Here is a 20,533-nt window from a genome sequence, read left to right as displayed (position 1 = left end):
GCCAGTACTGGGTCTGGTCCTGTTTAACATCTTTGTTAACAAACTGGACGATGGGGCAGAGTACACAAAACTGCGAGGAATGCCTGATATGCCGGGGGGTGGTGCTGCCACCCAGAAGGACCTCAGCAGGGTGGAGAAATCGGCTGACGGGAACCTCATGAAGTACAACAAGGGGAAGCACAAAGTCCATTACCTGGGGAGGAACAACCCCAGCCACCACTACATGCTGGGGCCTGCCCAGCTAGGAAGCACCTTCGCAGAAAAGGACCCGGGGGTCCTGGTGGACACCAAGTTGACTATGAGACAGCAGCAGGCCCTTGCAGAAAAGGCGACCAATGGTATCGTGGGCTGCATTATCCCTCCCAACAGGTCAAGGGAGGTGATCCTTCCCCACAGCACTGGAGAGCCCACAACTGGAATGCTATATCCAGCTCTGGGTACAAAAGAGACATGGACATGCTGGAGAGAGTCCAGCAAAGGGCCACGAAGGTGATTAAGGGGCTGGAGCATCTATCCCATGAGGAGAGATGAGCACTGGCACAGGCTACCCAGGGAGGTTGTGGAGTCTCCCTCCTTGGAGATATTCAAAAGCCGTCTGGACATGGTCCTGGACAACCAGCTCTAAGCATCCCTGCTTGAGCAGGGGGGTTGGACCAGCTGACCTCCAGAGATGCCTTCCAACCTCAACCATTCCGCATTTCTGTGATTTACTGTAAAAGAGAAAACTACACCATGAAAACTGTCAAACATTAAAAAGCTAGAACAATTTAAGATAATTCTAGTAAGATCGACACATACACAGACTCTCTGCAGACTGACAGAGATGAGAAATCTTAAAAGGTAAGAGCATACTAAGCTAACAAAGTCAGGTGTGTGGCTGAAGTAAGTAGACAGCAACTACAGAACATTCACTTAATCTTCTTTTGCTTAGAGTTGAGAGAAGGTGAAATGACAGTGCAACTGTCCTTCAGCTAAAGGAAGACAACATCGACATTACAAGAATATCGTAGTAAGGTGCTAGTGAATGTTAAATAAGAAATAGTTGACAGATGGGACCCTGCAAAGGATTTGATAGGGAAAAAATTTCTCATGACACAAGGGGACTAGAGAGTCTAGAAGCAGTAAAAATGGCTCAGGAAGACACTGGGAGTGAGAGGGTCAAAGCACATCGTGGGGACACCTCCAAGCTTTCCAGCCTTAACCACTTGTATCACTTCAACACTGAATTATTTATTCTGCATCACGCTTCATGGATTTAACCTAAATTGCCGTATATAAAGCATACCACATATAAAGTCAAATTAACCAATACTTTCTTATGCTGAGCAACTTTCAAGGCAAAGAAAACTCTATGCCTCTTCCTATAATTCCCAACTAATGGAAGGCACTCCTGCTAGCTTCTTGTTGCACATTTGGCTTGAGCTTTTGGGACTGAAACCTGCACCTTCCTGTCATAACCATACCAAGGACTCTACTGTATAATCTGCTTTAGCCTGTTCTCTTCAGAGCGATGGATCACTGATAGATACAATGGAACATGAAGCAAGACATGTCTTGAAACAAAGAACTCAAGGAAACAGGATTTATCAGAGCAATGATTATCAAGCTCCCCATTTTGATACTGACCTGACGTTTCAGATACACTGTCAAAGCCTTATTGAGAGCACACCCTTGCATTCTTCTGATGCATGAAGGCAGTATTTTATGTCCTAAGTAACATGATATACTCTGTACTGCTTTAAACAGATGAAATACCGCATATATGCCCCATTGAATGCACATCTTTACCTTCGCTTTCTTTGAAGATACACGTGTACCAACCACTGAGCAACAAATGGCCATACAATAGCAAAAGCTAAAATACCAGGAGAAATGTCAAAGGGCCACCATGATGGTTTCTAAGGAAAACAGAAAAAAATTCCAGTCAGCAATCTGTGCGCACATATTGAATACCACACGTATACTTCTCAAAACACTTCAAATGCTACAGTATCAAAGTAGAAAATACTAGTAAGACCAGAAAAAAAGATTAAGCTATCAAATAATTTCTTCAGACACAGATTATTTTTTATCTCCTAGTCAAGGGACAGACAGTATGAAAAGCACATACTAAGAGCTGGATATAAAATATTCATCTCATCTTTTTTCACCATTCACACTGCTTTTTACAAATAGAAACCCCAATATTTTACCTTGACAGAGGCGGAAGGCTCAGAATTTGACTGTAGTGTTGCAGATTTTGCCTTTAAATACAAACAAAGGCTGGTAAGTGTAAAAAAAGGGAATGGCAATTAAAATTTTTCTGCTTCACAAAATGAGAATATGAAGTTTTTCGTCTTGTGAAGCCTTTGCAATCTGTATATATGACAGTTTAAGGAACAGAACCACCCTCACGCAATCCCCCTTCCACCACCTCAGTTTCCAGCTTACCTCTCATGTTTCCATTACTCTTTACAGCATTTTTATCACATCTTTGTGTGTTAAAAAATGAATCAGTGTCACTTACTGGACCTCTTTACAGTTTTTCAAGGCCCTCCTGCCCAACTTGTCATCGCAACTTCCTCAACTCTGGTCCAGTACCAGCAGTTGCAACCCAGAGTAGAAATGCCAGCAGCTTACTCTGCATGATGATGTATTTCAGCACTAGTCTACACAAAGGCAAAAAAGCCCTGTTTTAGACACGCCAGTAGCTATAGCTCAGAGCGCATCCGCAGCATAAAGGAAAGAGAATACTCTGTGCCAAATCTGCCAGGCAATCCCGAAAATGTGAAGTGCCATAAACTTTTCAAGACTTTTCCCGTATGCTGTTGTGGTACTTCCACAAAAATAAAGCAGTCGGTTTTTTAGGTCTTTCTTAATTTATGTAAAGTGTGAAACAGAAGCTTCTGTTTCTCTTTAGGTAAGGGTGGCAAGCATAGCATGAACTTCAGGGGGAGTATCTTTTACTATTTCTTCATATATTGCTCAGGCAAATAAAGAAAATCAATCTGTATCCAAACATCAGGTTCTTGAATAGCTGTTTCAGAGAGAAATGATGGTTTTAATAAATCCTTTTCCCTGGTTGCCTTAGATTTGGAGTACGTGCATCCCATAGGATACTGCTCGTACAGATCTCTAATTCTCAGGTAGATCAAAATACATTAGCAAGTCAAACAAAACCAAACATTTTTAGGCTGCTAGTTCAACTATATTCACAGCATATTTTATTCTCCCAAATACACAGTATTTCCTTTGAAATAGAAGGAAAAAGAAACACTACATCAATAAATATCTATACTTGCTTCAGACTTCTTTTGCCTATCTTGTATACATGATGTGAAATTCCAAGACAGCTGGATTACTTAGTGGGGAAAGAATACTATGAAGAATCAGTCTTCTGTTAACTGAAAAATTGAATCAGAAGTTCTGCCTGCAAACATTTACCAGTCTGGAAGATTAAGAAAATTTCTCACTTCCTTTGAAAATGCTTTGAGATCTGCCGATGAAGAAATTATCTGGGATCATGTATTACTAACATTAACTATGGAATCTCCACATAGCAACTGTGTAATGTGTATCAGTAACTATGGCTAAGATTAGTCTGATCAAAAAATCAGTAAAACAATATATGGTTAATTTCTAGGTCAAAACACATGGTTTTGCTCACATATACAAAAGCCCTGAACTGTGTTCCTGGCAGTACGTACCACTAAGAAATTTTAAGTTTGAATAAACTACAGAATATAACTGAAATGTCTTTACAGTTTAAGAAAATATTGTCTGACATTTTAATCTGAAAAAGCATAAAAATATCCAAGGAAGTTCAATAAAAAGTAAGCAAATAACTTCACTGAATAATACCTGTGATGCTGTAACCGCCTCCAGCATATGCAACCTCTGAAGGACGTTCTGCATGTCTTCTTGCAACCGCATCAGCACCACCGCAATCTGTTCGTTGAGGCTACCCCTGGGTCCTCTGTCTGATCCCCAGCGCTCTCCGTCCCCTCCACTACCCATCTGTCCACCTTGTGAACCATCTCCTAGAGGCTGAAGTCTATGCCCTATGTTGAGGGAGAAAAAAATAGATCCATAAAACACAGAATGGGCTACCAACTCTACGGAAAATGTTTAACAGTTCAGTTTTCTCCCTCCTGAACCGAGTGTGGTACTCCTAATCATAGGCTGTACTCAGACAGTTCAGAAGCACTGGGAGGTTACTGCAACATCATTTGAGATGTTTCCCTACAGCCTCAGTGTGACAGTTACCATTCCAGGTCCTAGAACTGCATAAACATCTAGCACAAAATTATTAATTCACATCCAGTCAAGTTCAGCAGTAAGTTCTGCCCTAGCGAAAAGAAAGTAAGATCTGTCTTATTATCAAAGGTAGGTTTGTTTTAAGTTTGGCCCAGTCTCCAGCTGGAAAACAAAGAACACTGGAATAGAGTGGTGAGAAAAGATAATTGTTTGAAACCTACAATACCCCTTTAAACTACATACAGCTAGCCTACCATGCTTCCGCCTCCAAGTAGCAAACATAAATAAAACAACAAAAGAGAGAAGGGGAGATGGTTAAACTATAATATGTTCTTCATAATAGTTCTCAAAATAAATGCTGTATTTGGATTTTCTTTTTGATTTTTGCATCTGATTTCATATAGGTGCCACACAAAAAGGCATGCTATATATAAATAAAAATACTTTCTGGCCTTTTTTTCTTTTTTAGTACAAGAAAAATAAACTTTATCCTTGACTTTACAGATCATACCACTGGAATATGGTGCTGCTCCTAGGTGACAGTATTAGAAATATTACAGAATTAAAAAGAGTAGGTCCAACATAAATTGACCATCTGGACTATTATGTGATTAAGTACCATTAAGTTTTAAGAATCGTAAGATATTATCAGAAGTACTCAAAGGTGTGGCTAACACTCCAATTATATAGAAAACAATGCGTCACTGATACCTTTCCAAGATGTTCCATGGTTTCAAATAAGACACCATCAAGGTATAAATGCATATGCATTTAAAAATAAATACGTAACTTGTAAAGAAACTCTTCTCATGCATAGACAGGTTTTGAAGATTACATTTCTAAAAAGACAGGTGCCATAAACAGCAGCTGGAGTTTCAGGTAAGCCAAAACAGAAGTCAGTATGTTTATATAAGATCTTCACAGCGCAAGAAAACTCTTTTGTAATACTTGCTATGAATGAAATAAATACTCCGAAGACAAAGCTGATTGCTACCCACTGTAATTAGGATCTTGTTATCTATTTTTATTGTGAAAGACAGAAGCACTATATAGCATGGCTATCTTACTGGACAATGTTGACAAGTGCTTCTCAGGCACCAGTAACTTACAAAAGCAGCATGCACAGTACCTCTCCCTCTTCTGACACTGTAGAAATCCGCTTTTTCTCCACTCTTTTTCTCCTTGTGAGGGCCCCCATTACTGGCTTTGCCATCTTCTCCTCCACACTTGACTTCGCCTTGTTCTTGAGCTGCTCCCTCTACAGTATTTCCAGGTTGGAGTCTCCCGGAAGTCATGCAAGCGTGCCTTGGAACATCCGTATTTTCTAACAGAAGACTGTGATCTACATCCAAGAAATGGGATGAATGCTTTAAAGATCCTTTAGCTGATGTGATGATCTCCAAGGGCTACAAATTAACATTAGCAAGTAATTAAATTCTGTAAAATATGACACTTAATCAATAAAAATCAAGCAGCAGCATCTCTACTTCCATTTTAAGCGAATAGTTTGCCCAGAGTTAAGTCTTTCTTTTAACAGGAGCAGTTATTTTCCTGTGCTTACTATTGTCTAAATCTCCTTTTCAGATTGAAAAGGCATTTGAGGCAAATATTGTCGAAAAAGCGATACTGCTTGGAATTACTTTAGACATTTTCAACATACAGTAATACTCACTAAAATAGAAGATTAAGGTCTGAAAATGTTCAGTTTTCCCTTCTAAAATTGGCTTTGCTTCCTAGACAGTGAAGTGGTATCCCGTCTTAGATTTGTGAGCCACACTGTCGAAAGTCACGTGCAACCTTGTGTAGGCAGCGTTTACACTCACGGCAAAGAGACCACGTTGCTTATTATCAGCCTGTTCAAAAAAGCTTGGCTGCACCCCGTACCTCCCACCAAACAAAAGAAAGGCATAGTACTCTACCAGCTTCTCACTTTAAATTGGTGGTACCGTAGGAAGGTATTAAAAATGGACGACATAGCGTTGATCAGGTCACAATTGCATGTTCTGCAACAGGGCTGCCTTAAGGCGGTTCAAGCAACCCTTTGTTCAGTGCAAGGACAAGTGCTTGCACAACTATATGCTGAAGCAGACTGGGGACCACAGCTAGCTAAAAAATAACCCCATGAAAAAGCTAAAATAACCAAAAGGAGGGGCAAAGAAATGGAAACTGCTGCCAAAATCCATTTGTCAAATAGCAGTTCATAAACCTGTACCATCAGAACTGAAGGACACTGTGTTTGGTAAATCTTTTCCAATAAAAAGCTGTATTTAATTCCCCAAATGAACCTCTTCTAGTTCGAATTGATCCATCTGTAGTTCTAGTTGTATATTTATTTACCTGAACATTTGTTATTTGGTTCAAAACTAGAACTCTTCTCATGCAGGTTGGGAAATTCTGACAAATTATCCACCCACTTCAATTAAAGAATCTCAAACAAGCTCAAACGATACACAAGATGATTGGGAAATCACCTAGATAAAAGAGTTTGCAGCACTTCTACCAAATCACCTTTCCCAACATGCTTCATTACTGGGTAAAATTTTGATTTGCTAAAACGAATTCCCTAGATCCTCAAGAAAGACCTAGATGAAAGAATGATGCAATATTAGAGTGCTTACTGGTCCTCCTGATCCCATGCATCACTCACATATTCCTCCCCAGAATGAGGATACCAGGTGTTAGAGTACAATCTACAAAGTCCACACTTAAACTGGACCTCTGAAGGAGGTCCAAGCCAGTAAGTCAACTTAGACTACAGTTAATACAATGAGCCTGAACACAAATTCAGTCAAAACTATGGCAGCACAGTTGGTGCCCACATTTTCTATGAAAGTCAGAGATGGACACTACGGCTGAAGAGAGTACAAGAGAACCCAGATATCAGTGTCATCTCCCACTTCTTTAGACCTAGGCCACTTTCAGGCACTGGCATACAGGCCACCTGCAAAGGCTTACTCTTTATTTATTCCAAGAAACAAAATGCAGCATCCATCAGAACAGAAAAAGAGCACGCAGAAAGCTCACTCTCTGCTTCTTAGAGGTAGCTGGATTCTGGTCCCTACGTAAGTTACGAGACCCTAAATTCATTTGTGGACATGGCCTTTAGTTTCTTTGTACTGTTGTTTTTGATACCTTCCACTCACATAAATCCTCTGAGGGCAAAAATTTCAAGGCTTTTAGATCACTCGTAACCAACTTGTAAAAGACTGACAATAAAAAGAACAAAAACCGACAGCCCAAACAGGAGAAAAGTACGCATGAGTTACTTCATTCACCTCTGCATGTCCAGGTTCACCTGGTAGACAGCAACCTATTTAAAAATAAGCATGCCAGTTTCAAAATACATCTAGGAACACTAAGCCCCTACCTCTTCTAGTCCAAGTTGCTCCATAGAGTCACAATAAACTTCACTGTCTGAATCACTGGTTAAGTGCTGAGCTGCTGAGACCTCTTCAGTACTCTCTTCATTTGCACCTATATTGAAAGGAGATATGCACACGTGCTTTATAAATGTGAGCCAACCGTGGCAAAGAGTTAAAATGTCTGGGTGAGCTTCAACTCATGACCCTTTTATCTACAACTGTCCCTAAAGTTAGATTTTTAATAAAGAGGTTACATTAATACAGGAATGACATAAAACTTTTACTAATGGGAAAACTATACCTCATGTTGGCATTTCTGCATTATAAGTTGAGAATTTTATCTTGTTCATTCCACTCTCCTTCCTAAGCTCAGTATAAAGCAGTTTTGCCTAAAGTTATCCGTCAGTTTTAAAATTACATATTTAGACATCAGTCTTAACAAACTGGCCTTCATAATATGTTCAGTCTTTGAAAATGACAAATAAGATATTAATGATTTTCATTTCATTACAAAATAGCTTTCAAAGGCAAACAGTATTTGCACAGGTAGTATAATGATTTACAAAGAAAAAAAAGGTGTTTCTGTGGTTTTAGGCCTCTCTGAGTTCACGTCTCTCTCTTTAGGAGATCCTAAAAGGAAGCCTTATTTTAAATTGGTATTAATTTTTTTTTTTTGGAGTATTCTTTCTTCAAGTTCCTACAACTAAAAGACACCATTGCTAGTCTGTGAATCCCAGAACTAAGCTGTCAAGAAAACACGTATTTTCCACAAAAAATGTGCAAATGAAGACACTGTCTTGCAAAGACAATACCTTGGTCAGCACTGTTATTAGCTATTTCTAGACTTGGCTCCGTTTTCTTTATTTCTTCTTCTGGGTTCAAGCCATTCAGGGCAGATTTGGTCTGGACGCCATTCTGCATCTCTGGGATAAAGCTGTCCTCATAACAGCCATTAATAACAATACTTTCCAAATCCTCAGCAGCTGCTGATTCTGGTTTCACATTCTGATAGTCTGTAAAAGAACAAGAAAATCTTGCAAATAGAAAGCTACACCCAATAGCTGAAAACACATTTCTTTAAGCAGTTAACTTTCTAACGGACCCTATGTATATCTATCTGCAGAACAAAATATATAAATAATCCTAGATTCACATTCACATGGATTGTTCTGTTCTTGTAAAAAGTGTAAATATAAAATTTAATTTGCATAAAGAGCAGATGATATTTAAAACATAAGTAAGCAAATCCAAAGTAGGTGTCTCTGATAAACTAAAAAATAATCCTGATGTCCTTGGAAGAAAAAAAACCTGTACGGAAATCTAAATACGTAATCAAAACTCTTTATGGACCTCCTAAACAAACCTCACTGAAAGTTCTGGTTTATCTTCTCTGAAGAAAATAGTGATTTTCAATTCTACTGTTACAGGCCATGTAGCCATTCACAGCTCTTCCAAATAGCATTGGCAACAAAAACCAAAATAATACAGGGTATAGACCTTCAGGTAACCTCCTGACAGAACTTTCTAACCAAGTAAAAAATTGTATGCCATAGCTCACAAATTTGTACTAGTTCTGAATCTTACAACCCAGTTTGAGACACTGCCATTTTTCAGACATGCTTCCACATGTATTTGCATCTAATTCTCCTGAAGAAGTGCAGCATTCATGATCCTTTGGGATTTTCTTCCACTTAGGTGGTTAACATTGGAAGAGACAATGGTCCAAGTGCAGAAAACATACCCTTTCCATTTAGCTGCAGTTCTTTTTCTTCCTCTTCATGAAGCCCTTCTTCTTCTGATTCTGCTCCACTATCACTACTTTCAGCTTTTCCATTCACAGCCTTCATATTTGGAGCGGAATTCATGACTTTACTGAGGTCTACGAAAAAATTCAAAGATGAAAACAAGATGTATTTTAAAAGAAACAAACACAGCGCCCTCCCCTCCCTCCAACTATTGGTTGTAGTTCTGCAAAAGTATTTCCATGTTAGAAGATGTACCAAATAATACCAGCTATATTTCTGTAAGCTCTCCCTTAATTGGTTTAATGTTTGTCTTTTGTGGCTCACCACAGAGTGCCTGACTACTGGAAAAAGACAGCAGGCCACTTGCACTACCGAGTCTCAGACCAAGACTATTACTCATATTTATGGCGTAGCTGCAGCAATAGTTTATCTAGAACCAGTATAGCCAGGTTCTTTTAAACCCCGAAGTCAGCATTTCTATGGAAGTTCCCGTTTGGGATGAAAGGCTTCAAAACTGCTCTCAACTCACAGGCAAATTTTAAAACATTCAATGATTCTCACATAAGAAGGTAAATACAATATCCCACACATCTTCCCCCGCAGTGGTTTAAGCAGACGCAAAACAGAAGATGCACGTTTATACAGTTCTTCTTCTGGTAAAGGGCATACGGAAATAAATTCTCTGATTTCAGTTAAAAAGATAATGAAGTAACTGCTAAATCCTTGTTCTCCACATCTTTGATCACTCCAAGGATCATAAACAATTTACCCTGACAGTACAAAGAATTGCAAGATTCTTAAAACATATGGAAAATTTAACGGACAATTCTACAACCTCCTGTAAAAAAGATATGGTTAAATACATCCTGATAATCATTCAAGCCTCCTATGCTGGGACAGAGTGATTAAGGTACAAAGAGGGGACAGTTTCTGCAAGACACTTGCACATGTTGACGCCAAGGCTGAAGTCTGCCTGTTTTAATTGCCACCACAGGACGCAATTTGCATAATTTCTACATTCCCTTGTCAGAACCTTGAAAGATTAATTCTTACATGTAGGCTTAACATTAAACAGCAAAATAATATCCAATTATACTGAAGTTCCCAAACCAGCTCCACTACTTTCTCTGCTGCATGGTAATTTAGAGCTATAGGTTTTCTGCTTTAATCTTGTAGTGAAGCACCTTCTCGCATTCCTCCAGTTTCAAAGCTTACCCATAGTGCTCTAAAAATAAAAAAAACAATTAAAAAAAAAGGCAAAATAACTTCTTGTATAGAAATAATGAATATGTTAAATACCCTGTTCACCTTAGTTTTACTGCAAGGTGAGGTTGGGCATCCTGCATCACTGTTTTGGATTGATTTAATCCAACTTTTATCTGAAGATTAAAAAACTCGCTTCTTCATTGTAAAAGTAGAGCTGGAAAAGCTATTGTCCGTCTTGTAGACTACAAGAATATAAGCAATCATGTGCTCATCCTCTCCTCACTGAAGAACACTTCTTATCTGTAAGGAAATTTGTTTCACAAAAGAAAAACCCCAACAGTTTCACAGTGTATTTCTTGTAAGCATGTTTCATTTATTGTACAACCCAATTCTCGAGATGTTTTCTTCTGAGAAGCAACAGTGTGAGGAGGATAAGGTAGCAGCAAAGTCCTCACAGCATGATCGTTAAGCACAAACACAGCTCCCTTGGCATGGTAAGGCAGGCAGCAACCTTCCCTTGAAACAAAAACGGGTGGGGGCACAGTCATCCATGTGTCCTACTCCGTCGTGGGAGTGAATAGAAAAGACAAGACTAGAAGAACATTTAGCTGTGAAGAAAGGTGAATTAAAACTCTCAACCTCCTCACCCTATCAAAGACATCATAAAAAGCTCCAGCTATACCATAAGCTTTTTTTCTTAAGATTTACTTTTTTGCTTTTTGAAGGGAACATCTTCGAATATTCAAGCATGTTCTCTGTTCACTTGATTTCAGTAAGGACATTATTCATTTGGGGAAACTTCCAAGTGACACTTCACGTATATTTAAATAAAGAAATGGAACTGAAAGTATGAACAGTAATAGATTTATTGTATCATGCCATGGGACACTTAAATAACTGAAATCCATCAGGATCATATTTCTTCCACAAACTCATTCTTAGGAACAGTTCTCCTAAAGAAGCATTTCTTTGATGCCGACTCTGAAGAACACAGCATTGTACTGAGATTTGGCCATGTGAAATAACACACTTAATTGTGTACTGTTCCTCAGAACCCTTACACTGCTATCCTCACCAGGTCCCTCCTCAAATGCTTTTAGTACATGGTAAAGCCAGGGTTTGGTGTCATCCTCCTTGTTACTGAGTACCTGCTAAGAAATCAGCAATGATGACTAATACTGGGGTAACAGGGTTAAAGACTAAACAGAGCCAACTAGTAGTGACTTCTGCAGTGCCTGGTGGTAGACTAATGGCTACTTTCTGAGGAACTATCTTTTAATATGAATGATAAGAGTCAAGCAAGCTTTAAAATCTTACTTGCTTTGTGCTAATCCCTCTCACCCACCCACCCCTCACGCCTTTATTCTTTCTGCTTACCCACTTCAACTGCAGGCAAAATGTTTGCAGCTTTTTCTGTTGCACTGATTTAGATACTACAGAATCCCTTCTGGTTTATTATTTTCATCTCACTGCCTACACTACCAAACTGTGAGATTTGTGACAGAGTTTTCTAAATGAAAGCTGTATTGCTCTATAGCTGTACAAGGAGTTACAGTCTACTGTAAAAGCCTGGATTTTTTTTTTAATGCTATATTGTAAGAACTATGTAACAATAACAATATGCAAACAGAAGCAAGAAGGATTAACAAAAGAAAATGGTGAGATGCAAAGGATGTGAAGAACTGACACACAGCCTCCCTACAAGCTTTCAGCAGATGTTTATTTTCTTTGTCAACTCTATTAAGAGATTTCCTAAGCGCAACTCAGTATTTCCTTAAAAGCTGCACTACAATTATTCTCAATGACCTGTATAACAGGGCCAAGTTTCTCAAAAATATGTGTTTGATTTCTACCTCCCCACATACTTCAAGCCAATTTTTGTTATTGAGATGGGAGTTAGGAGCTTAAATGCCTCTGTGGATCTGCCCCAGCTCGAGGGTCATTTTACAAAGAAAACCTAGCCTAGCAGGTTTTTCTCAAGTGCCTAGGATGTTTGGTTTTCTGAACAGGCACATAATTCTCATTCAAAATTAACATGCACTGCTGGAGCTGTACTGATGGTTGGCTCAGCACAACACAGTATCCTCACACAAGCCCTACAGCCTCTTTCATTATTTGCAAATACCAGTGATCAGGAAACAGTCTACAATAGGAGGTGAAACACATCATAAAATGTTTAACTAGCTGTGTATGCCCTCATCATTTAATAAAAATTATGTGCTTTTGTAAAATACCACAACTTTACTACCTGCTCAATAGCAGCAAAATCTTATCCACTAAAAGATTACTTCCATGACCTATGCTTAGATCACTTTATGTAGGGATCTCTTTACACTCCTACATTTAAGTAGACTCAAGCTCTTTCAAAATTTTTAAGTCGGAGAGGCCTATATGCTGTACAAAATTGTTTTGATAATCAGATAACTAGAATTCTTTTCTTGCCATCATAACCTGATGTTTCATGCTTGTTACTGATCCAGGTACACTCCCTGCTTCAATTCCAAGTTTATGCAACAACGTTCTGCCATTTCCAATGCACTCAGTTGCACAAATCGCCACCTCCTCTTTGAAACTGATGTATTCCAACTCTGCAAAAGAGTTCGCTGCAAGGAGTGATGGCAATGAGAAAGGAGGGGTATATGCAAGTATCTGCGAGCAATAAGCTCTTCAGCTAGAAGAACAACAGTTTTATACTCTCATTTCCTTCCATTCTTTTTAATATAGCACACTACAAGAAAAACTTCAAGGGACCCAGCCTGCTCTGTAACATCTGTTCTACAGCAGTCAAACAAGCTGCCATCACAAAGATATTTTAGAAAGGTCTGTCAAAAATAGAGACAGAAAAATATAAAATTTCTTACTTTAACTACCACTGTTTTCTCACTTTTAAGTGCATTAAGTGTAAGCTCTCTGAAAAATGTAGTCCCTAAGCATACAGATAGTGTCAGCCAGATCTTCTTCTATCAGTTTTCCTTTTTTGTCATTTAGTCTTCCTAAACTTTACCATAACAGAGAAAAAGAAGCCATTCCTCATGTTTTTCTTTTAATTTACTCCAAAAGACTACAAGACTACAGCCTTGTTTTTTCAGCATTCCTCGCTCTGCTCACGTGCTTTTCAAGCTGTTACACTCAAAGAGATGCCACTGTATTTCAAAAAAAACAATTTAATCAACAATATCCATGTCTTTATTTACCATTTATAAACATCAAAACAATAGTCTGTGGATAAGAACGAACACGGGCAATAGCAGCTTCTTAGATGTTTGCATTAACTTGCAAGTATGGTATTTAGAATTACTGACGATTTATCCTGGACTTCTCCACTTTTCAATAAGGATGGAGGTGAGAAACTCCATAGATATCATCAGTATACGTTTCCTTGAATTTTCAGAATACTTTCCATATAAATAAGTTTACAAGAGTTTTTAGGTTGACTGAGATACATTTCCCTCCTCCCTGTCACCCCTGAGCCTTCTGCCAGTAGAGACAACCTGCTTGGGATTTCCTGACAGAGAGCAGCCCATGGAGAAGAGCAGCTACCCCACAAGCATTCCCAGCACTGGCAGAAGTTCCACGAAGGCCACCGGCCATCCAGAGTACAGGGCCACCAAGCACACAAAGCTCAGTTACACCGTGCATGTGCAGCGAGGCCAATGGCTCCAGGCTTTGCCAACTTACTGTCAACACCTTAGCCAACGATCACGTGCGAGAATGAACGCGAAGAATAGCTGCTTCTCAGACATTTACAGTAACTTGCAAGAACAGCAAGATCATTCCAGGGTCCAGGATGTCCCCACGTGTGGTACTACTTCCCTCTGGGAGAATGAGCAGGACTTGCTAAGCTCTCTCTTCTGCGTGGAAGAGATACAGTCAACATTTGGCACTTTTACTTTGTGTGCCAAGCAGAGAGGAGCACTGCACTTGAATTTTGTGAAACAAAACATGAACATAGTGAACACAGAAGCCCATAAAGAAAACTGACTTATGCCTGAAAGAAACAGAAAATGATATTGCTGAACCACCTGTAGTCCAGAAACTCTGGTCTACAGTATCGTAGCCTGAATCAAAAATTGTTTTGCCCTGCACAAGAGAAAAACACACAAAATAGCATTAAGATTATATTCTCCTGCCACGTACTCCAAGCCTACCAGCTAAACAGCCTTTTACAATGCCCATAGTAAACACAGCCTCACAGATCACATAGAGAGCTTTTCCATACATCTTAGAGGCTATGATTAAATTATTTTTGCTATAACATAGTTATGCATGACACACCAACCCATGCCCACTGGGCACTTTTCTCGGAGAAATCAAGATACAGCTACCTACATTCTTCCCCAGCCTCGTATAGCTCTGCCTACTACTTCTTTGATGCTTGTCTTTGTAGAACAGAGCTGTGAGAAATGTGGATTTCAGTACTCTCATCACAAGATCTTAACTACAAGTGAGACCTCTAAAATGTACCCATTTGTTATAAAACATTGGTGGTCTTACATCTGCCAGATTCTCAAAGCCTGAAGAGCTTTTGACAACTTCTCTTCCCTTTTGTGGGAAACTGTTGTCTGGCTGGAGAAAAAAAATCCAGGTCCAACGACCAATTATGCACAAAAACCTGTTATTGTTGACTCAATCCAGCATGAAACAGAATACGGACAGGCTTTGCTTTTCATGGAAGAAAGCTTCTCTTAGCTCCCTCTACTTTGAAAGAAACAATTTTTATTCTTACATTTTCACATTTGGATACTCTGCTGCTCACCCGGTGGTGATACATTCTCTACCACTCTGTATGAGAGAGGAGCTGTTGATATCCTCAGGCTTGAGCTATACTGATGTTCTGCCCTAATTTCCAACATTGTTAGACAACACTGGCATAAAACTATCAGTTTGAAGTCGAATCACAAAGCAGGCCTAGATTTTAACTGCAAAGCCTGAAGCAGGTATATATTGCAACAGGACAAGCCACTGCTTGCTGAGACACAACAAGTTCTATGTTGTTGTCGTATGATCCACATCTCATTGAGACTCTTCACCGACTTTGGCACTTGCTGGCCCAGCCCTTAATCCTATAATAATCCCATCCCGCAGCAAATACTGCAGAGTATGTTCTAGACACTTCTGCAGGTAAGCTATTAATGAAAATATTTGTATAGTAAGTTTCACATTAGCCTCCCTGAATATGATCTGTAACCTTGATTACAGCTGTTAGCTTATCATTGGAAAACAGAAGAGAAGAAAGTTTGAAGGACAGAATTTTAAAAATCTCTTTCACCCACCCACCAGCTCGTCCTGCCCCGTGCTTGTCCTGCCTTCATGTACCTCCTAGCTGTGGTACTGCCACCCATTCAACATATCCTACTAAAGCACAGCAATTTCTCACTAACAGGGATTTTAGCTCTTTTTTGCCTTCTTACAAAGCATTAAGAAGATTCACAGCCATTGAATTCCTTAAAAATCCTAGTGAGGAAAAGAGGAAGCAGAAGGAAGGAAATCAGTTTAGCAAGTATATTTGAAGTCAAACAGAACTGAAAAATTGAGCTTATGAAGCAAAAGGAGGGTGCTTCACAGAAGAGGCCCACACACAAGCAGGAAGAGCATGCCACCAAATGCTCCACTACAAAGAGAATATGTTGAAAATAATATGAGAAGCTCTTTCAGAAAATAAAACTATTTGAAAAGGGAAACTAATCATATGCAGTCTACAGAAGCACAGCTGGAAAAATACATTGTATTTTAAGAGTAAGACTAAGTGTTTCTACCTGGAAAGTAATAATTAAGAACAGACTCACTTTTTTCCAAATGCAATCCTCCCCTCCAAGCTTACCTATGTTCTGCACTAACTACTGCCTTCGAAATACAAGTATTTACATGTATTTGCTTGTTCTAAAAGCACATAGACCTCGGTGAGTATCATCTTTTAAACCTAGCTCTCATATCCAGTGCAGGAAGACATGGAGCAAATTGCTAAACAGCCGTATCTGCCTGTGAGCCAGGCCAACTTCTGCCACTCACCCAGGCACTACTGAAGCAGTGCCCTGCATGGGCTCCTACCGCAAGCGCGCTATGCTGCCATCAGCACTGCCCAAAGCCAGTGCACGCAGCAGCATGAGTCACCTTGCTTCAGTAGGGATTCCTCTGGTGCAATACAGCTGGGAGCAAAGTTCTCAGGAGAGAAACAACCATTAGGATGCCAAAGTTTAGGAGAACTACAATGCCGAAACTTTCCACAGCCTCTGCAGTGCATAACTTGTCATTACTGGAGGCAACATTTGGTCTTCACAAAGGCTTACAGACAGTACTACTACACAGCATAAAGGCAAAGGGTCGTCTTTATTTAGCAGCATTTTAAAACAGATTAAATGCCTTGTCACAAAGCAGGAAGAGTATACAGGGAAATTCTACTGAAGAACTTGTGAACAATTTCCAGGTACTTTGCGTAGTTGTTGAGATAACTTAGTGTGGGCCTGTCAGGTAGGGATTTTCTTGCCCCCTGTTGGATTTATTCACATTCAGAAAAAAGAAAACATCCACAAACATTCTCAAGGAATCATTCAGAAGGATAAGTTGGCTCCAAAACTCTTGACATTTTTCACTCAGTATCAGCTCAGTAGGGTGCCAATTCCAGCCCACCTTTAGCTTCTCCAGGGGTAACATAACAAGAAAGCTTAAACGCCCGTTCTCAAAATTTCAAATTCACTGAGCAATGGTATTTTGAAGCTTTTTTGTCTTTTTAGCATTGACTTGGACATCAGATTTCTTGTGCATTTATTAGCAAGTGCAAACAGTTAAAAGGTAGCTCTTCTAAAGAACACCCCCCCTTACCTGACAATCCTCCCTCTACTTTTCCAGCAGCTGCAAACAGAAAGGTCCTTCTGTAACATTGCAACAGTGACCTATCCTCTTCTGCAGTGCTATGACAGCTAAGAGCCCACTTTCTTCTTTGAGGTCTAATAATTTATGCACCTGAAAATAATTTGTCAATAATTTTCTCTGTAGAGAAGTTCTTTATACTTGTCAGAAACAGACTACTGACTGAGCTTTCAAGACCATCTAAGCTTCTCACACAACTGCCAAGACAAGCTTTCAAAACACTACTTAGATTGCTCAGCCTACTGGACAGAATTCTCTATTTTCCTTTCTTTACCAATGCATCCATGTCTGGATATTTGTAACCCATGGATCCAGCAAGTTTGTCCTAGTTGTCTAGTAGACATTACAAGTCATTTTAATGCTGGCATGTCAGGCTTCAGTGTTCTTTATTAAGGAAAGCCACAAGCTCTACTGATTCAGGAAGACAGTATTTCAATGGTTTGTATTCAACATTTTCAGTGACGCCACCAGGAGTAGAAATCTCGACTAATTCAAGAATACTACTGATTGTGAGGAAGTGGCATGCAGTTCTTAAACAATTAGATAATTATCTTCATACAGATTAAAATCTGATGGAAGAAGAATGCAAGGCAAACTCAAAACAGAATGGGCCAGAAGATGGGAGGAGTACCATACGAAGTAAAAGACTCAAGAGCAGGGCTCCAGTTTCCAGAACATACCAACTGCCTGCCCATGAAAAAACACCTTCCACAACAGAAGCTACAGAGAGTGGGGGCTTGGGGGCAGGGGAGGAAACAGGACTGGAGGAACCAACACAATCAAAACATAACCATCTGCCAATTTTTAACAGTATTGTCACCAGTGTCTACACCATCTTGAATGCAAGCTAGGACAGACTGGTTCTATTCAGCGTGTAACTGGCAGACTGAAGGTACTCATGCTTCCGTATTTCTGTGAAATATTTCGAGACCTGTACTGTGAACAATTATAATTCCTTCCAGCATCACTTTTAATCAGAGAAGTGGTAAGAGCACTAAAGAAAGGGTTTCAAAGTCTTAAATGCAACAGCAAAGTTATATCATACAACACACTTCGTGAAAATTGTCTTAATTCATTGTGGCATAATTACATGTTGCAGCTTTAAACTGTATGAATGACTCCATATCACCAGATTTATTGCAACGCTGACAGAAAAACATAAAGCTAAATTTGCTATTCTGTTTTACTTACACTGCTAATGTTTAAACTGCCTCTTTAAAAAACAAGTATGCTAGATCTGTTGATTGAAACAGGTATGGTTTAACTTCCATGGTTCTCTGTTTGCTTACATAAGCCACTTTTCTAAGAAGTGGCATTGGGCACTGTGCCATAGACACCAAGTCCAAGTAAATCCTTATTACCCAGATCACTGACCTGAATCTACTGATACTCTTACAATCTTGCCCGTCAATCCAACTGTCTGGCAAGCTCATTAAATGCCAGACATAAAGCACACACAATTTTAGTTGACAAAAAAGTCACACAGCTTTCAAAATGGCCATTTTAAAACTTCTACTATCACCTTTCCTCAAAAACAATTAAAAACTTTTTCTGTTTCTCTGAGACTTGATACCAAAACCAAAATCAAAACTATGTTACTTTAAGGTAGGGGGAAAAAGGAAACTTAACCAGCTGACTCCTTAAACACATTAAACCAACCGATTTGTGCAACAGTTTGTTGTTTAAAAACTGTTTCATGTTTTGCCCTGCTGCATTTTAAACTGTAATTTTAAGCCACATTTAAACTACTGTAAGCCTTATATTACAAGGTTATGAACACATTACCTGTAACTTCATAACTGTTATTATCAAAACATTCTCACAATGGTATTGCTAAATAAAAATCATCACACTATGACACCACTAGGTTTGCCACTTGTCAGAGATTTAAAATGTTTAAATAGACATTCCCTTCGTGAACTTGAGCCTCAGAAAACTTAACTTGGAAGCTTCACAAACCCATCTTGTGTTCTGTATGTATCAGAGAAACCATGATAAAAAAAGCATGGGTTTTCATTGCGGATTTTTAAAATTTTAGATCAGATGACAGAGCTGGATTACCAGCTCTGCTGCAGTTTCCACAGCTCTATCAGGATGTAGCAATACACATTAGTTGTTCCTTTTATTAATGGAAAGGCAGAAATCAGATTTGGCTGGGGGAGTTGTTCGTTTATTTTAAATACTCTCCTTTTTTTGGGAAGAGGCTTCCTTCATCAGCTCGAAAAGCCTGTAGACAAGGACAAAGTGTGCAGCTTCCTGGGTCTAACTTTGGTTTGTATCTCGAACGCAAAACAAAACAAAATCCAGCCTAGTAAGGTGGCAAGCCCAGAAGTCACAAGCATTAGCAGGAAGTTACTACAGCACCAAAACAATGGAAAAGATGGACTTACACATAATTTATTATTCCTACCTTCCAAATACTTAGAGACTTTCTCCATTCGAACTGCCACACGGTAAAGAGAATGAACAGAAAGATGCAACATTTAGCTTCAAAATCATGTACAGAAAACAAGACCCAAAAAAACTGGAGTTGTCATGATCAGTAGCATAAAGGAAGTTATTTTTCCGAACCTGAGGTTAGGTCAGATCCTCTGTTCTTTTTATCTTCTACTATTTCATAGAACGGGCCTATTACTTGTAGCAATTCTTCAACTTTGTCCGTCATTGGCATACTCTCAAGAATCTGCACAAGTCCAAAATATGAAGCATCTTATGAAACAGCATTTCAATGATTCATTTCAATGATTCAACTGATTTTAGAAACTGCTGGTCATTGTAAAACTCAGTAACATTTCACTAAGTCACTTAACACATTATTCTGATTTTTTAACTTTTTTTTTTTCATTAAAGGAAAACAACACAGAACTAATTTACCAAACAAGAATCTTAAATAGCTGTATTAAATTTTTTTAGATGAAGAGAAGGTGGGAGAGCTAATGCATTTGCCAACACTCAAGTACAACCTCAGCATAGTATTAGATGACCTTGGAATCCATTATTTCAGCAATTTCAAACTAAACCAACTCAAAGCTCAACAGGCTTCTGTTATCTCATGTTATTTATTTTATACACGTCTTCCCATAGAGAAGAAGAAACAGAAAGACTTTTTTTCTTAGA

General features: G+C 39.1%; 1 protein-coding gene across 3 annotated transcripts in view; it reads right to left on the bottom strand.

Annotated features, from left to right (window-relative positions):
- ACBD5 (acyl-CoA binding domain containing 5) overlaps nt 1-20,533 on the bottom strand; it is a 31,013-nt gene that overhangs the window by 3,864 nt on the left and 6,616 nt on the right. For 2 of the 3 annotated variants that reach the window (XM_075419586.1, XM_075419585.1), the window contains 9 exons: nt 19,988-20,099; nt 19,827-19,859; nt 9,340-9,477; nt 8,411-8,611; nt 7,604-7,710; nt 5,366-5,642; nt 3,841-4,040; nt 2,193-2,243; nt 1,789-1,898 (listed from right to left, as the gene is read on the bottom strand). In XM_075419586.1, the coding sequence (XP_075275701.1) occupies nt 1,789-1,898; nt 2,193-2,243; nt 3,841-4,040; nt 5,366-5,642; nt 7,604-7,710; nt 8,411-8,611; nt 9,340-9,477; nt 19,827-19,859; nt 19,988-20,099 (1,229 nt within the window). The remainder of the gene's footprint in view (nt 1-1,788; nt 1,899-2,192; nt 2,244-3,840; nt 4,041-5,365; nt 5,643-7,603; nt 7,711-8,410; nt 8,612-9,339; nt 9,478-19,826; nt 19,860-19,987; nt 20,100-20,533) is intronic. The other variant, XM_075419587.1, reaches the window with a different exon arrangement.

Source organism: Opisthocomus hoazin, chromosome 4 (genome assembly GCF_030867145.1).
Source record: "Opisthocomus hoazin isolate bOpiHoa1 chromosome 4, bOpiHoa1.hap1, whole genome shotgun sequence".
Lineage (NCBI taxonomy): Eukaryota > Metazoa > Chordata > Aves > Opisthocomiformes > Opisthocomidae > Opisthocomus > Opisthocomus hoazin.
The sequence above is the reverse complement of the archived record's forward strand: the minus strand, read 5'-3'. Positions and strand labels throughout refer to the sequence as shown.